At 35.5% G+C, this 19,608-nt stretch overlaps 1 protein-coding gene across 3 annotated transcripts in view; it reads right to left on the bottom strand.

Annotated features, from left to right (window-relative positions):
* SOS1 (SOS Ras/Rac guanine nucleotide exchange factor 1) overlaps nt 1–19,608 on the bottom strand; it is a 138,155-nt gene that overhangs the window by 65,488 nt on the left and 53,059 nt on the right. For 2 of the 3 annotated variants that reach the window (XM_002924049.4, XM_011230809.3), the window contains exons 2-5: nt 13,316–13,441; nt 6,090–6,221; nt 4,071–4,235; nt 2,046–2,255 (exon numbers count right to left, since the gene is read on the bottom strand). In XM_002924049.4, coding sequence (XP_002924095.1) covers nt 2,046–2,255; nt 4,071–4,235; nt 6,090–6,221; nt 13,316–13,441 — 633 coding nt within the window. The remainder of the gene's footprint in view (nt 1–2,045; nt 2,256–4,070; nt 4,236–6,089; nt 6,222–13,315; nt 13,442–19,608) is intronic. The other variant, XM_034659628.1, reaches the window with a different exon arrangement.

Below are 19,608 nucleotides of genomic sequence, written 5' to 3'. Positions count from 1 at the left end.
AGAATTCTAGAATAGTAAAAAAATAGAATCATATATAATCTTGTTTGTCTAGTTTCTTAGCTAATGTTTTTGAGATGCATCCATACTGTTGCTTTTATAACTACTTCATTCCTTTTAATTCTGAGTAGTATTCCGCCGTATGGACATACCTCAATTTGTATAGCCATTTACCTGTTGATGGATATTTGGGTTGTTTCCAGTTTGGGGCCATTACAAATAAAGCTGCTATGAACACTCATGAACAAGTTTTGTGTGGACATGTTTTCATTTCTTCTGGGTAAAAACCTAGCAGTGGAATTGCTGGTAGTATAGCTAGGTTATGTTGAATGTTACACAAAACGGCCAAACTCTTTTTCTAAGTATTTGTACTAGATTACATTCCCACAAGCAGTTGCTCCATATTCTTTTCAGCATTTGGTATTGTCAAGCCTTTCTATCTAATGAGTTTGTAGTAGTATCTCAGTGTGGTCTTAATTTGCATTTCCTTTATGGCTATTGATGTTGAGCATCTTTCAATGTGCTTTTTGGCCACTGGTATAGCTTCTTTCATAAAGTGTGTGAATTTTTGCCCATTTAAAAATATCAGGCTATTATTCCAATTACTGAATTGTAAAAGTTTCTTATATATTCTGGATTCAGGTCCTTTGTTAGATATATGTATTGCAAATAGGTTCTACCAATTTGTGGCTTACCTTTTTATTTTTATGACAGTGTCTTTAGAAAAGCAAAAGGTTTTCATTTTATTGAAGTCCAATTCATTAATTTTTTTATTTTACGGTTCTTGATTTTTGTGTCTTAAGAGATGTTTACCTATTCTTTACTCCTTTATTTTTACTTTATTAATTTTTTTAAAAAATATTTATTTGTCAGAGAGAGAGAGAGAGCAAAAGAAGGGGGAGCAGCAGGCAGAGAGAGAAGCAGGCTCCCCACTGAGCAAGGAGCCCAATGTGGAACTGGATCCCAGGACCCCGGGATCATGACCTGAGCCGAAGGCAGATACTTAACCGACTGAGCCACCCAAGCATCCCCTAATCCTTTATTTTTGAAGATTTTATTTTTAAGTAATCTCTATACCCAACGTGGGGTTTGAACTCACAACCCCGAGATCAAGAGTCACACTCTACACCGATTGAGCCAGGCAGGTGTCTCTTGGCTCCTTTATTTTTAAAAACAACTTTATTAAGGTAACATTCACATAGGATGCAAATTCATCCATTTAAAGTGAACAATTCAATGGTTTTTTTTTTAAACTCTATTTAAAGATTTGTGCAACTCATAAACTACTCCTGTAATTTTAATGATCATTCATTGCCATAACTTGAGCCCCCATCTCAGCTTCTGTAGTAAGCACTACTTTTCCGTCAGTCACCCATGGCTAGACTTCTAGGAATTACTAGGATGCAACTCTCTTAGACAATCTTAGTTGTTCTCACCACTCAGCATTTCCCCAGGATTCAGTTAGGTTGGTTTGATTACTACTGCAGGATCAGTAATCCCTTCTCTAATTTTCAACGTTAGCAGCTCTCTCTTTTTGCTCCCCAAAATATTGTTGTCACACTTCTATTATGGTAATTACCACACTGTATTGCCATTTAATATTAAGTTTACATTTCAATCTTGACTAGACCCAATTTGAGGGAAGGAACTGTTTTATTCATCTTTGAATCTCTGTTGTCAAGTGCTATATGATGCCTAACAACATACATAGGCAGCACTGATGAAGTGTTAGTTGAATGACTCAAATAAGTCAAATTAAACGAAAAAATCTTCCACTTTAACAAGAGGCTTTATTCCTTGGAGTACATAGAAGATTTTAAGTTCATTTGCACTTATAGTTCAGTCTAGATTTTGTTTTTAATTTATGATGTTGAATTTATCGAACCTGTTGTAGCAACTCTGAGATCATATTCACTATGAATTAAATCCCACAACTTAAAAAAAATTGGACAAATTAGCAATCACGAACTACACAAATTCAAATTTGAGTGGTCATGTAAAATCAATAACACATGCAATGATATATGCATACACACAACAATACTTACATTAGCTGAAAACAATTTTGAATTGGAGACAAAGGGCTCTCTAAAAACTTTTATAATTAAATTTAGTTCCCTTATGTACTGTCGAATTTCTGCCATAAATGCTTTTACCAAATCATAATACGTTTGCTCTCCTGAGGTGGAAGGCTCTTCATCAGTTAAAGATAATATATTTATATCTTCTACATCTTGATGAAACATATCCATTAATACCTAGACAGAGATAGAAAACAAGTACAATAAAATATAAATCTATAGTCGAAGTTAAGCACCCTAAGTTGCTCTTTGAATACAGTTCTTAAGTGATAAAAAGCAGATACACAATAATCTCTTCTTAGCTATACTGCCACTGCCCCCCTCCTCCGTATCTTCTCTAAAACAGAATTCTCCATCTAATATCACAAACTTCCTCCAAGCCCTCTATTAATAGTAGTATCTGTCTGTCTCTCTTGTTAACCTATTACTTCAAATTTGTTCCCAAATTCTATGTTGGATTTCTCTCTGACTTAGTTTCCTCTGTTTCATACCCTTGCCATTACCACCTCATTCCAGGGCCTCACCACCCTGTATCTGAATAATTCAGTTTGCTAATTGGCCTCCCTGATTACATCTGTACTGATCGAAACCAGTCCTTATTATTATTATTAAAGAAGTCTACTATTCAAAGAACAAGTCTACTATTCAAAGAAGTCTACTATTATTACTCTTGCTAAACCTCATCTTTCTACTTCTGTAAATTTCGACATCATTATATCCCTACAACACAATGAACTAATATTTTATCTTGGATTACTTTCTGCTTGTTTCACAAATATGTTTCCCTTCATCAACTCTGGATCTCTCTCCCTCACTTTTTTAAAGATTTTATTAATTTACTTGAGAGAGAGAGAGAGAGAGAGAGAGAGAGAGAGAGAGTACGAGCAGGGGGAGGGGGCAGAGGAAAAGGGAGAAGGCGGCTTCCTGCTGAGCAGGGAGTGGGACATGGGGCTCGATCCCAGGACCCAAGGATCATGACCTGAGTGGAAGGCAGATGCTTAATGGACTGAGCCCCCCAGGTGCCCTGGAGCTTTGTTTTATACTTCTTTTGCATCTTCTCCCTCTGTGAGCTCATAGTATGTACTAAAATATTTTACTTATCTGATTCACTTAAAAGTATCAAATATTTTACATTTACTGAAAAAATAACTATTTTAAAAACCAAATATTTCTTCATTTAAAAATATCAATACATTTGAAACAGATCAGGTGATTTTACTCTGTATGCTCACATTGTAAGTGGACTTTGTAATCAGAAAGAATATTCCAAATCAATAAGAGTATAGTGAGAAAAAAAATGGATTGAAACGCTTCATCAGAAAATATTTTTTCCACAAAGTCATTTTTAGAAAATGAAAATACTGAGGCAGTCTAGTGCAATAACTAAAAGCTTTAGACTCAGATCTAGAGTTTGAGTCTAGACTTTAAAACTTCTCAGAAAATTCTGGACCAATTTCTTTATCTCTCTGAACTTCGGTTCCCTTTCTATAAGAGCATTTACCTTAGAAGGGTACCATAAAGAGCAAATGAGATAAATTTCATATATGCTTAACTTTCAATAAATTTGTGCTCTTATAATAAAACCATACAAGTAGTATCTATAGATAGTTAAGTATTGAAATAGAACTCTCAAGAGCTTAGTATTTTTACATTTTCCAAATTTGTTTTCAAAATCCATAATCTTCTAAGTGTCCCAACCAAAATAATTTAAAGAATTTTACTAATAAGAGATTATCAGTAGTATTAACCCTACTTGCAGGAACACATAAAAGAAAAACTGCATGACATGTTGAAACAGTTAAGTACTGTGTACACACTCACACACACCCACACACAATATAATAAAGTGTTATCTTGAGTACCTGCTATTAGGTTACTGGAAATATACACTAACACATAATATATAATTTTATCGTCTGAATAGTATGTTAGCATCCAATAAATTAGGAATAAAAATTTAAGAACAAAACATAGAGAAGATCAGTATCGTACCTTATCAGCACACATTGCCACTTTAATATCTTGTTTTGTAATTTCATAATGCCGTATATTTCGTACATAATTCCCCACCAGCTTTAAGATGTCTGCAGAAATGTATTCTAACACTGCTACTATGTAAACAGAAACCTGGTGGTCAATTTTATAACCTAGGACCTCCTGAAAAAGTAAAAGAAAAAATCATATACCACAAATTTGAAACATTGATTAAAAAAGTATACAATTTAGCTTAACTTTTACTGAGGCCTGTGACTATTAACAACATTTAATTGTAAGTGGCTCATCTATGAATAACATACATATTGCTATTTGGAAATATAAGCTAAGCAAAGGTAAGGCAAAATTACCCATGATTATGTAAAACACTTAAATAGTACAGATTACTAAATAGATTATCCTTAACCTAGGAAGGGAAACCCCAGTTTGGGAGATGTTCACTTTACCTAATTCAGGATACCTGGAATTAACTATAACAAAAGATGGGTTTTTTTTAATGCAGAACAAAAGTTAATGTATTACTGGTATCTGGGAATATCTACTAGCCTTATACCTCTATTCTTCTTTCCAAAGGAACCTGGGATCCCAAAACCCTAATGGCACATTCCTGGTATCTATAACTGTTTCGGGGGAAAAAATCATGCTATGTTCTACTGAACAACAGTGGTTATTAAGGGCATGTTAAATAGTATTATTAGACTTCAAAGAAAGTATGGGATTTTGTGGGGCCTACAGGAAAACAAAGTCTATTTTCTAAACAATCTGATTTAAAAAAAAAAACTTTGAAATAAGAAATCTACTTAAGTTGGGGACAGGTGGCATTTACCTTTAAAGACATGTAAAAACTATTAAATGGTTATAGTATAATAATAAGAGTATAAGATATAGTTTGAGAATGTATTAATAAATTGAATGATATCCATAATTAGATCATAAAATCCAAAGTTTAGGATCATTAATACATCATGCACATACCTCAATTTGTTAATTCTCTTAAACTATAATTCAATATATGGCTAGTAAGAATCATAAAAAGAGAATTATAAAGAAGTATGCAATTGCTAATAGTTCCTTAATTTTCTATAACTTGCACTTACTTCCTCAGACCAGTAAGATACAGGCAGATATTTCTATTCCAACAACCCAAGTACAAAACATAACCCTTTGACAGTCTTAAACATCATCCAAGTGTTAATCTGAAATCGTGGACAAGATCAAACAGACCTAAGTTTCCTAACACTATCACTCTGATCCCTGTGAACATGGACTAAAAGTCACTTAATCACTTTCTGCCTCAGTTACCTCATCTAAAAACTGGGGATGAGAATAGTAACTTTGTGGAGTAATAAAACTTAGAGATAATGTATGCAAGCATTAGCATTTTGCTTGTACTATAGTACATACAAAAATTATTGATATCAAAAGTATTATCAAAGTTTTAATTACTATAGTACCTATATTTTTGATGAGTTTGCTTGTCTTATTAAATCAACAGAAATAGCATTATTAGAGTTTCCAGTAATTATTCTTTCTACTAGTTCTGGAGAGATTCAGCTGACTGATATAAATGAGGAGTGGGACTGGGTAGTTTAGGTAACCTTTAGAAAGTTTTTGCTCAAAGATTACACATAGCCCTGTGGCAGACTCAAAGAGGTCCTTACACATCTGACGATTTGAAGGACTTATAGGGACACTTAGGTCTAACCAACAAGAAAGGAGTTTTATAAATTCTCTTTGAGGTTCTAGTAACACCTGTAATGAACAAAATCCACAATTATAACTTTTCTTAGTCCTTTCAATTTGCATATTTTTGTTGTTATGAAATTTCTTTAAATCATTTTGCCCAGCTTATACTTTCCTATTATCATATCATCCCTCCCCATGACATGAATTCCTGGAAAAATTAAAATGAGAGAATTTTACTCTTCAATTTACTGTCATCCATAAAATATATTCTTAAAAATCATGGGTTTTATTTTGCTTTTCAAAGGCAAGAAGGCAGTATTTCAGCTTTACCTTTAGTAAAGGATGAATTTTTTCTACTGGGAGAGATAAAGGGTTTCTTCGCTTCCTCTTTTCAATAGCCGATTGGGCATCAGCTATTGCCCACTTATCAATTGGATGAGGGAAACTTTTTTGAACACGTTCCTTGGAAAATAGGAAAATAACAACTAAGCAACAAATATATTAAATAGTGCTCTTCACTTACAATTTACTTTTAAAATCAAAGAACCCCCAAAGCAGGCTTTTCACATATGGTATAATTTATACTGCAAACATACTTAAGCTAAGAGAAAACTATAGCTGTCAATGTATTGGTTTCTTAATTAGGCAATTAAGAGACTAAGCATCCCTTGTATTATCTAGGGGGGAAATCACATTCTGAATTTCAACTTCACTGTGATAAAGCTAATGACAAGAATGATTAGAATAACCATGGCTTATATAAAGTCTCAAGGAACAAGACCTAAGCTCAGTCCTTCATTTGTCCTTTTAACACCAAACTCAAGTAGCATTTTGAACTTGAAACCTCTAAGAATTTTTTTCTTTACTTTATTCATCATGCGAAAGTACCTGACTTCGAAACTATTTACACATCATGGAAATCAAGGGTTTACATTGGTAACAGTGATTTTTATACACTATAGCTCATCATTAGAGTTTGAATCCTTCATAGGTCATTAATTTTTAACAAAATACTTCACTTAGATTTCTAGCACTTATTCGGTTAGAATTTCTACTGGAAGTGAAGGAACTCATGTTAATATAAAAGCTGAATTTCCCTACTTTTACTAATGTAATTCACTTCAAACCATTCTCTCAAGTATTAGAATTCCACTTTCAGGATACCATAGTTATAACCAGTAGAGGTCGCTATTAACATAATTTAAACACATGTATATCACTAGTAGTATGGAAAACCTGATAAAATTAAACATCACTCCTGATTTTTTTAAGTCTAAATAAAAACTTTTTTCAGTTGTTATTAAAATGGAAAATAAAAAAGATTGCCATGTGATACTCTGGGGGTAAAAACATGTTGATTCAGGACGCGTTAAGAACAAATTTATAAAGTAAGAATAGTTTAACCCATTCAAGTTAAAGAAATTTTCTCTTCATCTACGCTCAAGGCTAAATCAGCTGCCAAACATAAGAAGTGATCGTTTCAATTCTAATTAATGAAATTAGAAGTGTGTTGAAAGAAATTACTGTAGTTACAAATGGAGTGTGCAAATGAAATGTCTAGTTGAAAAGCTATTTGCCAGGACACTCTACCTCATATAATACACACAATACAAAGGTCCAAAATATTGGGGGGAGTTTGGCAGGTGACAAAGAGGAAAGGGAAGGGGGAAAGGGTGGAAAGGAATAACCAAAGCAAAAATTCTTTTCCTTTTTCCCAGGAAATGACTCACGATTCCAAAAATAACAATTAAGAGATTTAGGACTAACTTAACTAAGGCTTCTAATTTAAAAATTCAGTGATGGGTTTAACCTGTGGTTAATTAAATGGGTAGAACCATGGTACAAACCTTATAATGGGATGGCCCTGTGGGTGGCTAATTTCTTTTTCTTTTTTTCCTCAACTCACAGTAAGAAATAATGAATTCTTAATTCATTTCATATTATATCCTTACACATACTAAACTGGAAAAAAGTTCATAAAACAGAACCTGCCCTTATTATACGCAACATACTGATATTTTCTGTTCATTTAAAAAACGTTAGTTGGGCAATGCACTAAAGTGATTTTATGACTTACTAATGGGTCATAACCTAGAATCTTAAAAAGCACTGGTATACAGTGGTGAGAGAAAAGCAGAAAAGAAGAGAGGCTGAACTCAATATGACAATTCTAAATATACTGAACATATGTCTTTGGGGGAAAAAAGTCACTGGTGGAATTACAGAGGCAAACTGGAGACAAGGGTTGAGGTGGAAGAAAACAGAACAGCAATCCCTTCCCATCTCAGTTTTATCCACCTAATTCCAAGTTTATCTATTGTTTTAAGAAAGAAGGGGAAAGAAAATCAGGAATGATAAAAGAGAAGGCAAGAAAAGGAAAACAATATTGATGAAAAATACATTTTAAACTTACTTATTAGTGTATTACTGGAATCAAATTACCAACTATATACTTAGGAGGTAACAACCGGGGTCAGAATGTATGGGAAAAGACTGGTAGGGTTTAAAAAAAAAACAAAATGCCTCGAATGTGAAAAGGCCAAGTTGAAAGAATTACTTTATCTCTTGTAGTGGCAAATTTAATAGAGCAAAATAAATTTTTATGATTATTTTATGTATTTTAACGTTTTTTAAAGAGCCCAAGGAGAAATGATCAACGGAAGACTCATGAATTAGAATTCTATTAATCTGCTACTTTAAGACTAATAATTTGTTTGAAATGAGAAATTCCACCTTCATTAATATCTAGTGGCTTTGGGAAAATTTTGAGATACAGAGCTAGGTTTGAGATTCAGCAGTCTCTTATTAGCAGAATCCTGTCTTTTCCTTTACATAATAAAAAGGTCTAAATAGATATCCTTGCAGATCACTTCCAGTACAAATATTCTAGGACCTGTAAAAATTCCCACACACATACTTCAGTGCAAGTATTCGGACCCCTACATACTTTTGAAGTCCCATTAATAGTAATAAAGGCTTACTGTGGGAGAATTTAGGGAGGGGGATGCTAGAAAGGTAGAAAATAGAAATTACTTGGGAAATCTAAATGCTAACAGAACACTTCGAAATTACAAGGGTTCTGTAGGATGTGAAGGAAAAGAAGTTAACAACAACAACAAAATGAATGGAAAAGTAAAGCAAACTTTTTAAACTTTACAATTTGGTTCATAGAAAAAAAAATCTAATTAGTCCAAGAAAGCCTGAGTTAAATGAGAAGAAAGTGCATCAGTGACATAAGAAATAAAAGTTGGTTAAATACAGGACACAAGCCAGAAAGGGAAAGAGGAAAGACATTAACAAATGGAAATCAGTCTAGTTAACCAGAGAGAAAGAGGGAAAGAACAAGTATAATTATGAAAGGATGAGACCTAAGAAATTACAGGGAAAAAAAAGAAATTAAATATACTTTACCAGGGACATGGAAAAAATACTATTATCTTTTGCTCTATTTTCTAAAAAGATTAAATATAGAAAATGGAGAGAGGGGGAATAAACCACACGGGAGCAATTTTATACCTATTTTCTAAATATTAAATTATTTTGAAAAGACAGAAACAAATAACACATACCCTTCCTCTACACTCCCACAGCACTCGTATAAATGCTTCCTTACTCATTTCAAACACTGTCTGACAGAGAATAGATACTCAAATATTGGTGGCATGGATTAGTGAATTTTGGCTACATCAATAAAATGAAATCCCTTTCATGTGGACTACGATAGTTTATAATCTGTGATTATCTGTAGTACAATTTATCAAAAATGCTAAATAACATAAGCAAGATTATAGATATGTATATTATCCATCAGTTTTCAAGCACTTTTGAAGTATCTATTTTCCTAAAACTACAAGGCAAGTAAAACTCACTTTCACTTTTTCATTAAAACAAATCCCCTTGGGGCCAAATATTAAGCAAGAATTGCTATTCTACTTTAAATTATATTTATACTTTAAAGTAATCAAAATGTATTCTTTATTTATTTTTTTTTTTAAAGATTTTATTTTTATTTATTCGACAGAGAGAGAGACAGCCAGCGAGAGAGGGAACACAAGCAGGGGGAGTGGGAGAGGAAGAAGCAGGCTCATAGCAGAAGAGCCTGATGTGGGGCTCGATCCCATAATGCCGGGATCACGCCCTGAGCTGAAGGCAGAGGCTTAACCGCTGTGCCACCCAGGCGCCCCCAAAATGTATTCTTTAGAAAGATTTAGAAAGAATGGAAAAGACCCAGGTTTCCACCTTTTTAAAAAATCTATTCTACCATTCTGAGGGTTGCCTAACCTATAAAATAAGGAGAATACCTACTCTACAGGGTTGTTGTAAAGACATAAATATGTATATAACAGTATTCTGAAATTATAATGCCTATTACACAACTGACTGCTATTCTGTCAGATTCTATTACTGTCGTATATTCTCTTTCCCGACCATTCCCAAGCCCAAAGCCAGCTCACTGGTATATCACATGGCTACATCTATTTTAAGGGTCCAGGTTAAGTGTTTAAAAAAATAACACAAGATAGGGTATAGGGTAAACATATATCTTCAATATCTCAGAAGTTTTCTTAGTACTAAGAAGCTATGAAATATCCTCATTATTTAGAGTCTTGAGGGCCTAGATACTGGTTAAATCTGCACAAGTGAAAGACTGAGAGACTCAGCAATTTTCAAGTATTCATGGAGATCTCCTTATATATTGGAAAATTATATACTAGTTTCTACATTAATTAAAAGGAGGAAATTAGGTAAACACAGGTATATAGTACAAGATATCTAGAAAGAGCTGAATTTGAGTTGTAATGTAACCAAACTAGCAAATTCCTGGAATGTCATCTAACATCAGAACGAGAAGCAAAATGAGATCTGTAACCCTATTCTAATACAGTAGGCACAAGGCCGAGTGCTGCATTTTATAAACACTGTGGGAGAACCTAACTAGGACCCAAAAGAGCAACTGGAACTGGACTTATTCATGAGAAGAGTCAGACAACCAGTTCTATTCAAGATCTATTCTGAATCCCAATGTAATCCCAATGAATCCCAATGTAATTAAGTGCCTATAGGAAATCATGAATACAAGATAGCTGACCTTATAATTCAATGGAAAAAATGGGATAAAAATGTATGAAACCTACTTTGAATTACTTAAGAAATCAAAGTGAATTACTATTCTGTTGTACACAATCTTTTCTACATCCACAACCCCCGTAATTCAATGTTTTTAAATACCTCTTTGCTTCAGCTGAAACCTGTATCTTCCCTGAAGACTTCTAGAGCAAAAACTGCCCTTGTCCCAAAACCCACTTGAAGGTGAATTTAACATCTTTTCCACTCCCCAAGCTGTTTCTGGGTCATGTAAAATCTTGCCATCATCCTGTGTGACTTTATCATCTTTATTAAGGACACATAAAAAACCCTGGTCTCTTAATTCCTTGAATACTTCATCTTGGGGACCTTTGCTTCTAGCCCAGCCACCATCACATGGCCACATCCTGCTTTGTAACTGTGTTACTGAGGAAATCTTAAATTCCTACAACTTTGTCTCTGATCTCAATCTATTCTTCTAATTCTCTCACTCAGGTATTCTAGTGTTATCAGTTCTCTGACCTTATTGGGAAATCTAATACACTAGTTCCCTGTATGTTTTTCCAGTTTACTTGCCCTCTCCTGGCAGAATAGCTAAGTTGGAATGTACATCCAAAAAGCTTAGATTTTCTGGGTTAGAGTCTTGGCTTCACTACTTATTAGCTGTGACCTTTGGCAAGGGCAATTTATTTAACCTCTCTGTGCTTCAGTTTCCACATTTATTCATTCAACATGTATTTCCTGAGTGCCTTCTCAGTGCCAGACATTGTTCTAGGGGCTAGGAATTCGGCAGTGAACAAGAAAAATAACCTTAGAGCTTACATTCTAGTAAGGGAAAAAAACAGCACCATCTTTATGGGGTTATTAAAAACTTTAAATAAAACATGAAACATGGAAGTGTTTAGAACAGTGCATGATACTATAGCAAGCACTCAAATAGCAGCCATTATTACATTTCACCTTTTTTTCCTATCCAGTTTAGGTTCTCTGATCTCTTTTCAGAAATTTCTCATTGGATATGCCCATATAGCAATCCCTCAGCCCCCTGGGGAACTAAGCAGGGCCTGGGGTATTTAGATATACCTCCTACCCAGCCACTGTTTGTGATAAAATCTTTGTTACATTCTTATGTGTGTTGTGTTCTGAAAGGTTGTAAAGCACTGCTATTATCAGTTTCCCCCATTCCCTGGCCTACTGTTCCATTGTATATCCATGGTGAAATACCATTCAACTCAACTATCTTTTTTGTGCCACATTTGAGTACTGCAAAAGATATGTCAGAGAAACCCGAAGATTTGTACTAGTATACATTCAAGGTTACTGAAGTCATATGATCCTTCATCATTGCCAGAAAACTTTGTATTTCCAGCTTTATCTCCCTTTTCTACAGTTGGAACTTCAAACCTTCTTTCTTTTCTTCTCAGATTTTTAACTCCTTCATTTGCCTCTAATGGGAAGCTAATCCATAAGCCCCAAAGCCTATGTGATTAGTTTTTCCCTTTTATGGTTTCCCACATACACTTTATGCACATCACATAATGTTATTGCCCATATTCCTATCTGTATCTCCTCCAAACTAGAAACCCTAAAAAGACAGGGGCCATGTCATCTTAATAAGAGACTCCAGAACTTCCTACATTTTTATGTTTCCTTCTCCTTCCAATTGGTGGGAAGGAGTTCACATAGTATCTAAAATACATGTAACAGGGGCGCCTGGGTGGCACAGCGGTTGAGCGTCTGCCTTCGGCTCAGGGCGTGATCCCAGCGTTACGGGATCGAGCCCCACATCGGGCTCTTCTGCTGTGGGCCTGCTTCTTCCTCTCCCATTCCCCCTGCTTGTGTTCCCTCTCTCGCTGGCTGTCTCTATCTCTGTCGAATAAATAAATAAAATCTTTAAGAAAAAATAAATAAAAAAATAAAAAATAAAATACATGTAACAAGTGAAGATCAAAAGATTAACTGACATGTTTTTTTTTAATTGTTTGTTTCTTTTTTTTTTTTTTTTTTTTTAAGAAGGCTCCATGCCCAGCAGGGCTTGAACTCATGACCCTGAGATTAAGACCTGAGCTGAAATCAAGAGTCAGATGCTTGATCAACTGAGCCACCCAGGCACCCCTAAATGATATGTTTTTTAAATGACAGTTGGCTTTAAAAACAAACGAAACACTTGAACATATTCCACTTTTAAAGCTGTGTGTGTGTGTATAAAATTCTTGCATCAAGAAATAGTGTTTGGAGGTCAACAGAAGTTCATTCCAGATGAAAAGCAAAACATGGAATAACTGGACAGCTAAAACATATACGAGTTATCAGATACTTAATACAAAGTTAGAATAAATCCAGTCTTCACTTTTTTAATACCACATACATATTTTGTGAACTTGAAGAGCAAACTCTTTCATTAACATTACAGTAAGTACACAGATTAGATGTGTGTGTATGAAGTAACTACAAGGCAAAATTTAACATACCTCTACATCTGAAGCACTTCGGGGCTGAGCTTGGCATAGCATATTCAATAACTGCAAAATTAACTCCTCAACATACTGAAGGGCATCATCACTAGACTCGAGAGTCGGATGGACTTGCCCCTGGACCTATAAACGAAAAGCAAAGTAATTAAAATGTAGATGTGTACTCAAGAACATGGTCTGGCTTACAAGTACAGATTTAAATGCTATGACCCAGAACTCGGGAGTTCTCAACTTTTTTCCCAGCTATATACACCATACATGCTTAGTAACATGCTCCTGGAGATTCAGATACCCAACTGCAAACTGCAATATATATTTTTTTCGTTACCCTGAGGTGTGGGAATGCAGAGAGGGAGGGAGAAGCGAAGCTGGGAATAAAAGATGCAGTTTATACGGTTTTCATCAAGAACCAGTAGTAGTCAGAACAATCACTCAATATACTGCTTGGGCAAAACTGACCTCCCACAGGTCTCTTGCCCTTGTTTCACTCTATCTTTCCTACTAAATGATAAAATCCAACAGGGATTTCTTTTATTCATCAATGTAACACCAGCACCTCGCACTGGGCAGGGCATGTAATATGAACTTGATAAATGTTTGTTAAATACAAGGTCACCTTATATCAAAGGACACAAAATGGTCACTTGAGACTATCTGTGACTGCCTCTGCCTTAGGAAGATAATTTGGTGGTCACTCATTCACAAAAGCCTAACAACATTTACCTGCATTTTCCTCAACCATTTCTTTGGAGGCCCATCAGGCCACTGGCCTCTGTAGAACTTACATTTTAATAACCAGCACAACAGTCATTACTTGCATCCTTTGCCACTCACTATGGGTCACAACTATTCCCTTCTTTAATTTATCTTTTTTTTTAGACTTTATTTATTTGAGAGAGAGCAAGCGAGTGAGCACAAGCAGGAGGAGCGGCAGGCAGAGGGAGAGGAAGCAGACTCTCCAGCAGGGAGCCCACATGGTTCGATCCCAGGACCCTGGGATCATGACCTGAGCCAAAGGCAGATGCTTAACCCAGGCGCCCCTATTCCCTACTTTTAAAAAATGGCAGAAAAATCAGTTCCAGGAGACAGATGATATATATTTTAAAATATGCTCAACTCTACTAAAGAGTGGCAGAGCCCTCTCAAGGAAAGTGCACAGTACTCCCTGGCCAAGAGCATGTAGTATGGTCTGTCCTAGAAGACCTCATTAGCAGATGGGGTATGACAGCCTCAGTGTAGGGGGACATTTTAATAGACGCATACTATATAATGAATTTCTGAAATGTATGTTAAACATACATTGAGGGGTGCCTGGGTGGCAGATAATACAACAATTCACAACTGTGGCGGGGAGTGCTACATCAAGTATGAGGTTTAAAGCAAATTATTATTATTATTATTTTATAGATGAAGAAATGAAGCCCCAAAAGGCTTAAATCATTTGTCCAATCATTTTTGGTCATAGTCGGTATAGCAATTACCAACCTGATTGTAACTGATTTATCAATCTCTCCACCCTATGAGATGACTGAATGGATGTACAATTAAAATAATGGACAGTCTGGACGTAGAGCCCAGAATTTGTGTTTCTCAGCTCAGTGCTTGCTATTCTCCCTGCCATCATACTCTAATGTGTGTAACTAATGTAAACTTCATTCCCTTCAACACTTAACAAGACTAAACCCAACTTTTTGTTTTTAAACTGGAACTTGACAAATGTTTAATTTATTTGAGTATAGATGACACACAATGTTACAATGGTTTTAGGTGTACAACAGTGATTCATCTTCTCTATACCTTATGCTGTGCTCACAAGTGTAGTTACCATCTGTCACCACACAGACAATATCACTGACTATATTCCATATGCTGTGCCTCTTATTCCCTTGATTATTCATTCCACAACCAGAAGCATCTCCCACTCCGCTTCACCCACTTACCCCATCCCTCTAGCCCCCTCCCCTCTGGCAACCATCAGTTTGTTCTCTGTATTTACAGGTCTGATTCTGCTTATAAAAGTTTTATTTTTATTAATTGAATTGCATGCACCCATTGGCTTAAACTGTCTTCTCTGATACCCTTTCCCTTCATGGCTGATTTATCTTCATTTATCAGTGAATCCTAACACCACATGGTGTGCTTTTTCTTGGGGGGCTGTCAGTCAAGTCTTCATTTTTTAAATTCTCTTTTCCTATCTGTGACACAATCTATTCTACTTATTTCCTTGCGCCTTTTCCATTTTCTTGTGGAGTTCCTTATTTTCCTCTATCAATGAAGTGTGGATTCTATCCTTGTTTGTTTACTCCCTTCTTCTGTTCTTCCCCCCAATCTCATTTGCTTCCACATTTTAAACTATAATCTACGTAGATGACTACAAATCTACCACTACTCCTGACTTCTCTCCTGAGTTTTAGACACACACTTCAAATCACTTGCTAGATATCTCTACCTATCCTACCAAGATCTCTAATATAACCTGGGAAGAAAAAGGAACTTTTAATTATAAAAGTTTAATAAGAAAAACTTTATTTCAGGGCACCTGGCTGGCTCAGTTAGCGGAGCAGGTGACACCTGATCTCTGGGTTGTAAGGTTCAAACCCCACACTGGGTATAGAGATCACTTAAAAATAAAAAATAAAATCTTTTTTATTTTTTAAAAAAAAGTACTTATAAAAAGAAAAACTATATCTCACACATAGAGCTAAATTTAAAAAATGAAAGTATATATATACATATATATATATATTTTTTTTAAGATTTTATTTATCTGAGAGAGAGTACATGAGAAGGGGGAGGGCCAGAGGGAGAAGCAGACTCCCCACTGAGTGGGGAGCCTGATGAAGGGCTCAATTCTAGGACTCCGCATCATGATCTGAGCTGAAGGCAGATGCTTAACTGACTGAGCCACCCAGGTGCCCCAAAATGAAAGTATATTTTAGAAAACACAGTGTAGACAGCCCCTGTTTTCACAAGATGTCCTACTGGAAAATGTCACTGTAATTGGGGTTACGTTCCTGTCCAAGGCTCCGGAATCATATGAACTATAGCTACAGATTTACAAAACCACAGAATTTTAGAAATAAAAGGGACTTTAGAAGTCATTTAACTCAGCCCCACTATTTAGCAAATGAAAAAAGGAAACAGCCATGATCCTATAGCTAACTAGCAATGTTATAAATACCGAACCTGGGCCTCCTGGTGTCTGGGCCATAGCTCTTTCCACTAAACCCTAGATTGTCAAACTTGGGAGTCTGAGGAGTGCCCTAGTAGCCCCATCAGCATAAGGAAAATGCCCACAAACTGTATCTAATCACAGAATGGGCTTCCATAGAACACCTGACTTGAAGTATGCTGTTGCACTTTAATAAACAGTGGCATATAATAAATACAAATGCAGCACTATAAATCTCTATAATCTGAAAAGGTAAAATCATTTTCATTCAACATTATAAAGTAAAATTTATAAAATGACAAATTTACTAAAAATCCAACATACAGCTAAAATGCTAGAGATAATATTAAAATGAAAATATTTAATCAACAATAAGTTTAATTAACTTTTTAAAAATATCAAAGCCCTTTGAGGTTTAGGTACACAGAAACACATTTTAGAAAGTGTTCTGGAAAGTAAATTAATCAGATTATTTTAAAAAATGTTCTTTGTTTTTCAAAGAAACCCATGGAAACAACATAATTCTTCACTAATATATCTCCATCTCTGGCTGCTCTTCAATTTACACTTTATGCTGAAGCAATTCAAACTATTTGCAGTTTGCTAAAACAGGGCATGCAGCTTCACTCACACTGTTCTCCATGCCTATCATTCATTCTCTTAACCCCTTCATCTACCTGTCTGACTTCCAAAGCCCAGCTCTCACCTCATTTGGGAAGACTTCCTTGTTTCTTGCCTCTTTCTAAGGGAGAATTATTCTCATTCATTTAAATGATTTATTGACTCTATTAAGTATCAGACTCTGTTGGTGCTGGATACATAGTGAGAAACCAAAAACAGTCTCTGCTTACAGGGGCCTTATTCTTTGCTAATGCTTGTACTGGACACCGCGTTTTTGTTATCAGTTTGTCATACTGAATTATAATTACATGTTCCCTTGTCTACTGGAGGGACAGTGATGATCTAACTGGGCAGGGCCTTGTTTATCTAGTTCTAGAATCATCTTCTCTTTACTTTTCACTCTAAATCCATGACATTCACGGTATACTCAAAGCCTTGGGGCTGCAGGGGTGAAAGGGATAAAATATTTCTTTGTTAGAATTAAGACTGAAAAGGGGTAGTGGTAAGGCTAGAGTTTGGATGATTTCAGGAGCATAAACCCTTAATGCAGAAACCATTCAACATATAAAGACAGAACTAAAATAGATTTTTATATGTAGAATCAAATGAACTGTATATAACCAGAGTGGGGAAATGCTATGGTTTAAACAAACTTTTTTTTTCTGTTTTTATTTTATTTTATTATTATTTTTTTAAATGATTTTTTATTATATTATGTTAGTCACCATACAGTACATCCCCGGATTCCGATGTAAAGTTCGAAGCTTCATTAGTTGCTTATAACACCCAGTGCACCATGCAATACGTGCCCTCCTTACTACCCATCACCAGTCTATCCCATTCCGCCACCTCCCTCCCCTCTGAGGCCCTCAGTTTGTTTCTCATAGTCCATAGTCTCTCATGTTTCATTCCCCCTTCTGATTACCCCCCTTTCTTTATCCCTTTCTTCCCCTACTGATCATCCTAGTTCTTATGTTCCATAGATGAGAGAAATCATATGATAATCGTCTTTCTCTGCTTGACTTATTTCACTTAGCATTATCTCCTCCAGTGCCGTCCATGTTGCAGCAAATGTTGAGAACTCGTTCTTTCTGAGAGCTGAGTAATATTCCATTGTATACATGGACCACAGCTTCTTAATCCAGTCATCTGTTGAAGGGCATCTCGGCTCCTTCCACGATTTAGCTATTGTGGACAATGCTGCTATGAACATTGGGGTGCATATGGCCCTTCTCTTCACTACGTCTGTATCTTTGGGGTAAACACCCAGTAGTGCAATGGCTGGATCATAGGGTAGCTCCATTTTTAACTTTTTAAGGGACCTCCACACTGTTTTCCAGAGTGGCTGTACCAACTAAACAAACAAACTTGATACTGCTTATAATTCTGGCACATGTAATTCAAATGTTGGCTAAATTTGACACCTTGCACGATGCATAAAATTTTAGAAATTTAAATTCAAACCGTTTTACTCACTGATGGTTACTAATAGACAAACCTATCAGGTAAATTAGGGGCGCCTGGGTGGCACAGCGGTTAAGCGTCTGCCTTCAGCTCAGGGCGTGATCCCGGCGTTATGGGATCAAGCCCCACATCAGGCTCCTCCGCTATGAGCCTGCTTCTTCCNTCCTCTCCCATTCCCCCTGCTTGTGTTCCCTCTCTCGCTGGCTGTCTCTATCTCTGTCGAATAAATAAATAAAATCTTAAAAAAAAAAAAAAAACCTATCAGGTAAATTAATCACACAAAGAATTAGGCTTAAATAGAAAATAATGCACAATGCCAGCTGTTCTTCTGAGTTTCTAAATATTAACTTTTACCATATCTTAAACCTGTCAAATTAGGATCACAAGGTTTATTCATACAAGAGACTAATAAGTTATTTTACTCCCTTAAAAAAAAATAATACTTCAAAACCTGAAAAGCATGGACAACAGTAAATATTTCAAGATAAGAACAACAATTCCTGAAATACAGACTTTGCTCTTTATTCTTTTAAGGAAGATGCTGTTAAGAGATTTAATGAGCCGACAGAAGTAGTATTACATTTCCTATGCGGACAGAATAAAAAACACTTCTTTTCTATGAGATAGTGTTACAGCTAAAGTGTTCCATTCCATTTAAGTGGTACTCAAGGTATTTAATAGATCAAATGATCCAAATTATTCAAGACCATACAGAATAGGTTACCCTGCCAAATCTTATGACAGCCTTCAGAAGTCCTCAATAGCTGATATTCACTGAGGGTGTATAGGGAGGGTGTGTGTGTGTGTGTGTGTGTGTGTGTGTGTGTGCGCGTGTGATACAGAGAGAGAGAGACAGAGACACAGACAGACCAATTATAATAAGCATTTAGAATTGGGTTTATACACTAGATATGGGTTTTCCCTTATATACAGTTTTCAAAAATATTTTATACTTAAATTTATTGATATCAAAAACTTTATATACTTTTTTTAAAAGATTTATTTATTTGAGAGAGTGAAAGAGAGAGAGCAC

This window comes from Ailuropoda melanoleuca, chromosome 4 (assembly GCF_002007445.2).
Source record: "Ailuropoda melanoleuca isolate Jingjing chromosome 4, ASM200744v2, whole genome shotgun sequence".
Classification (NCBI taxonomy): domain Eukaryota; kingdom Metazoa; phylum Chordata; class Mammalia; order Carnivora; family Ursidae; genus Ailuropoda; species Ailuropoda melanoleuca.
This window is presented reverse-complemented; position numbering and strand designations above follow the sequence as displayed.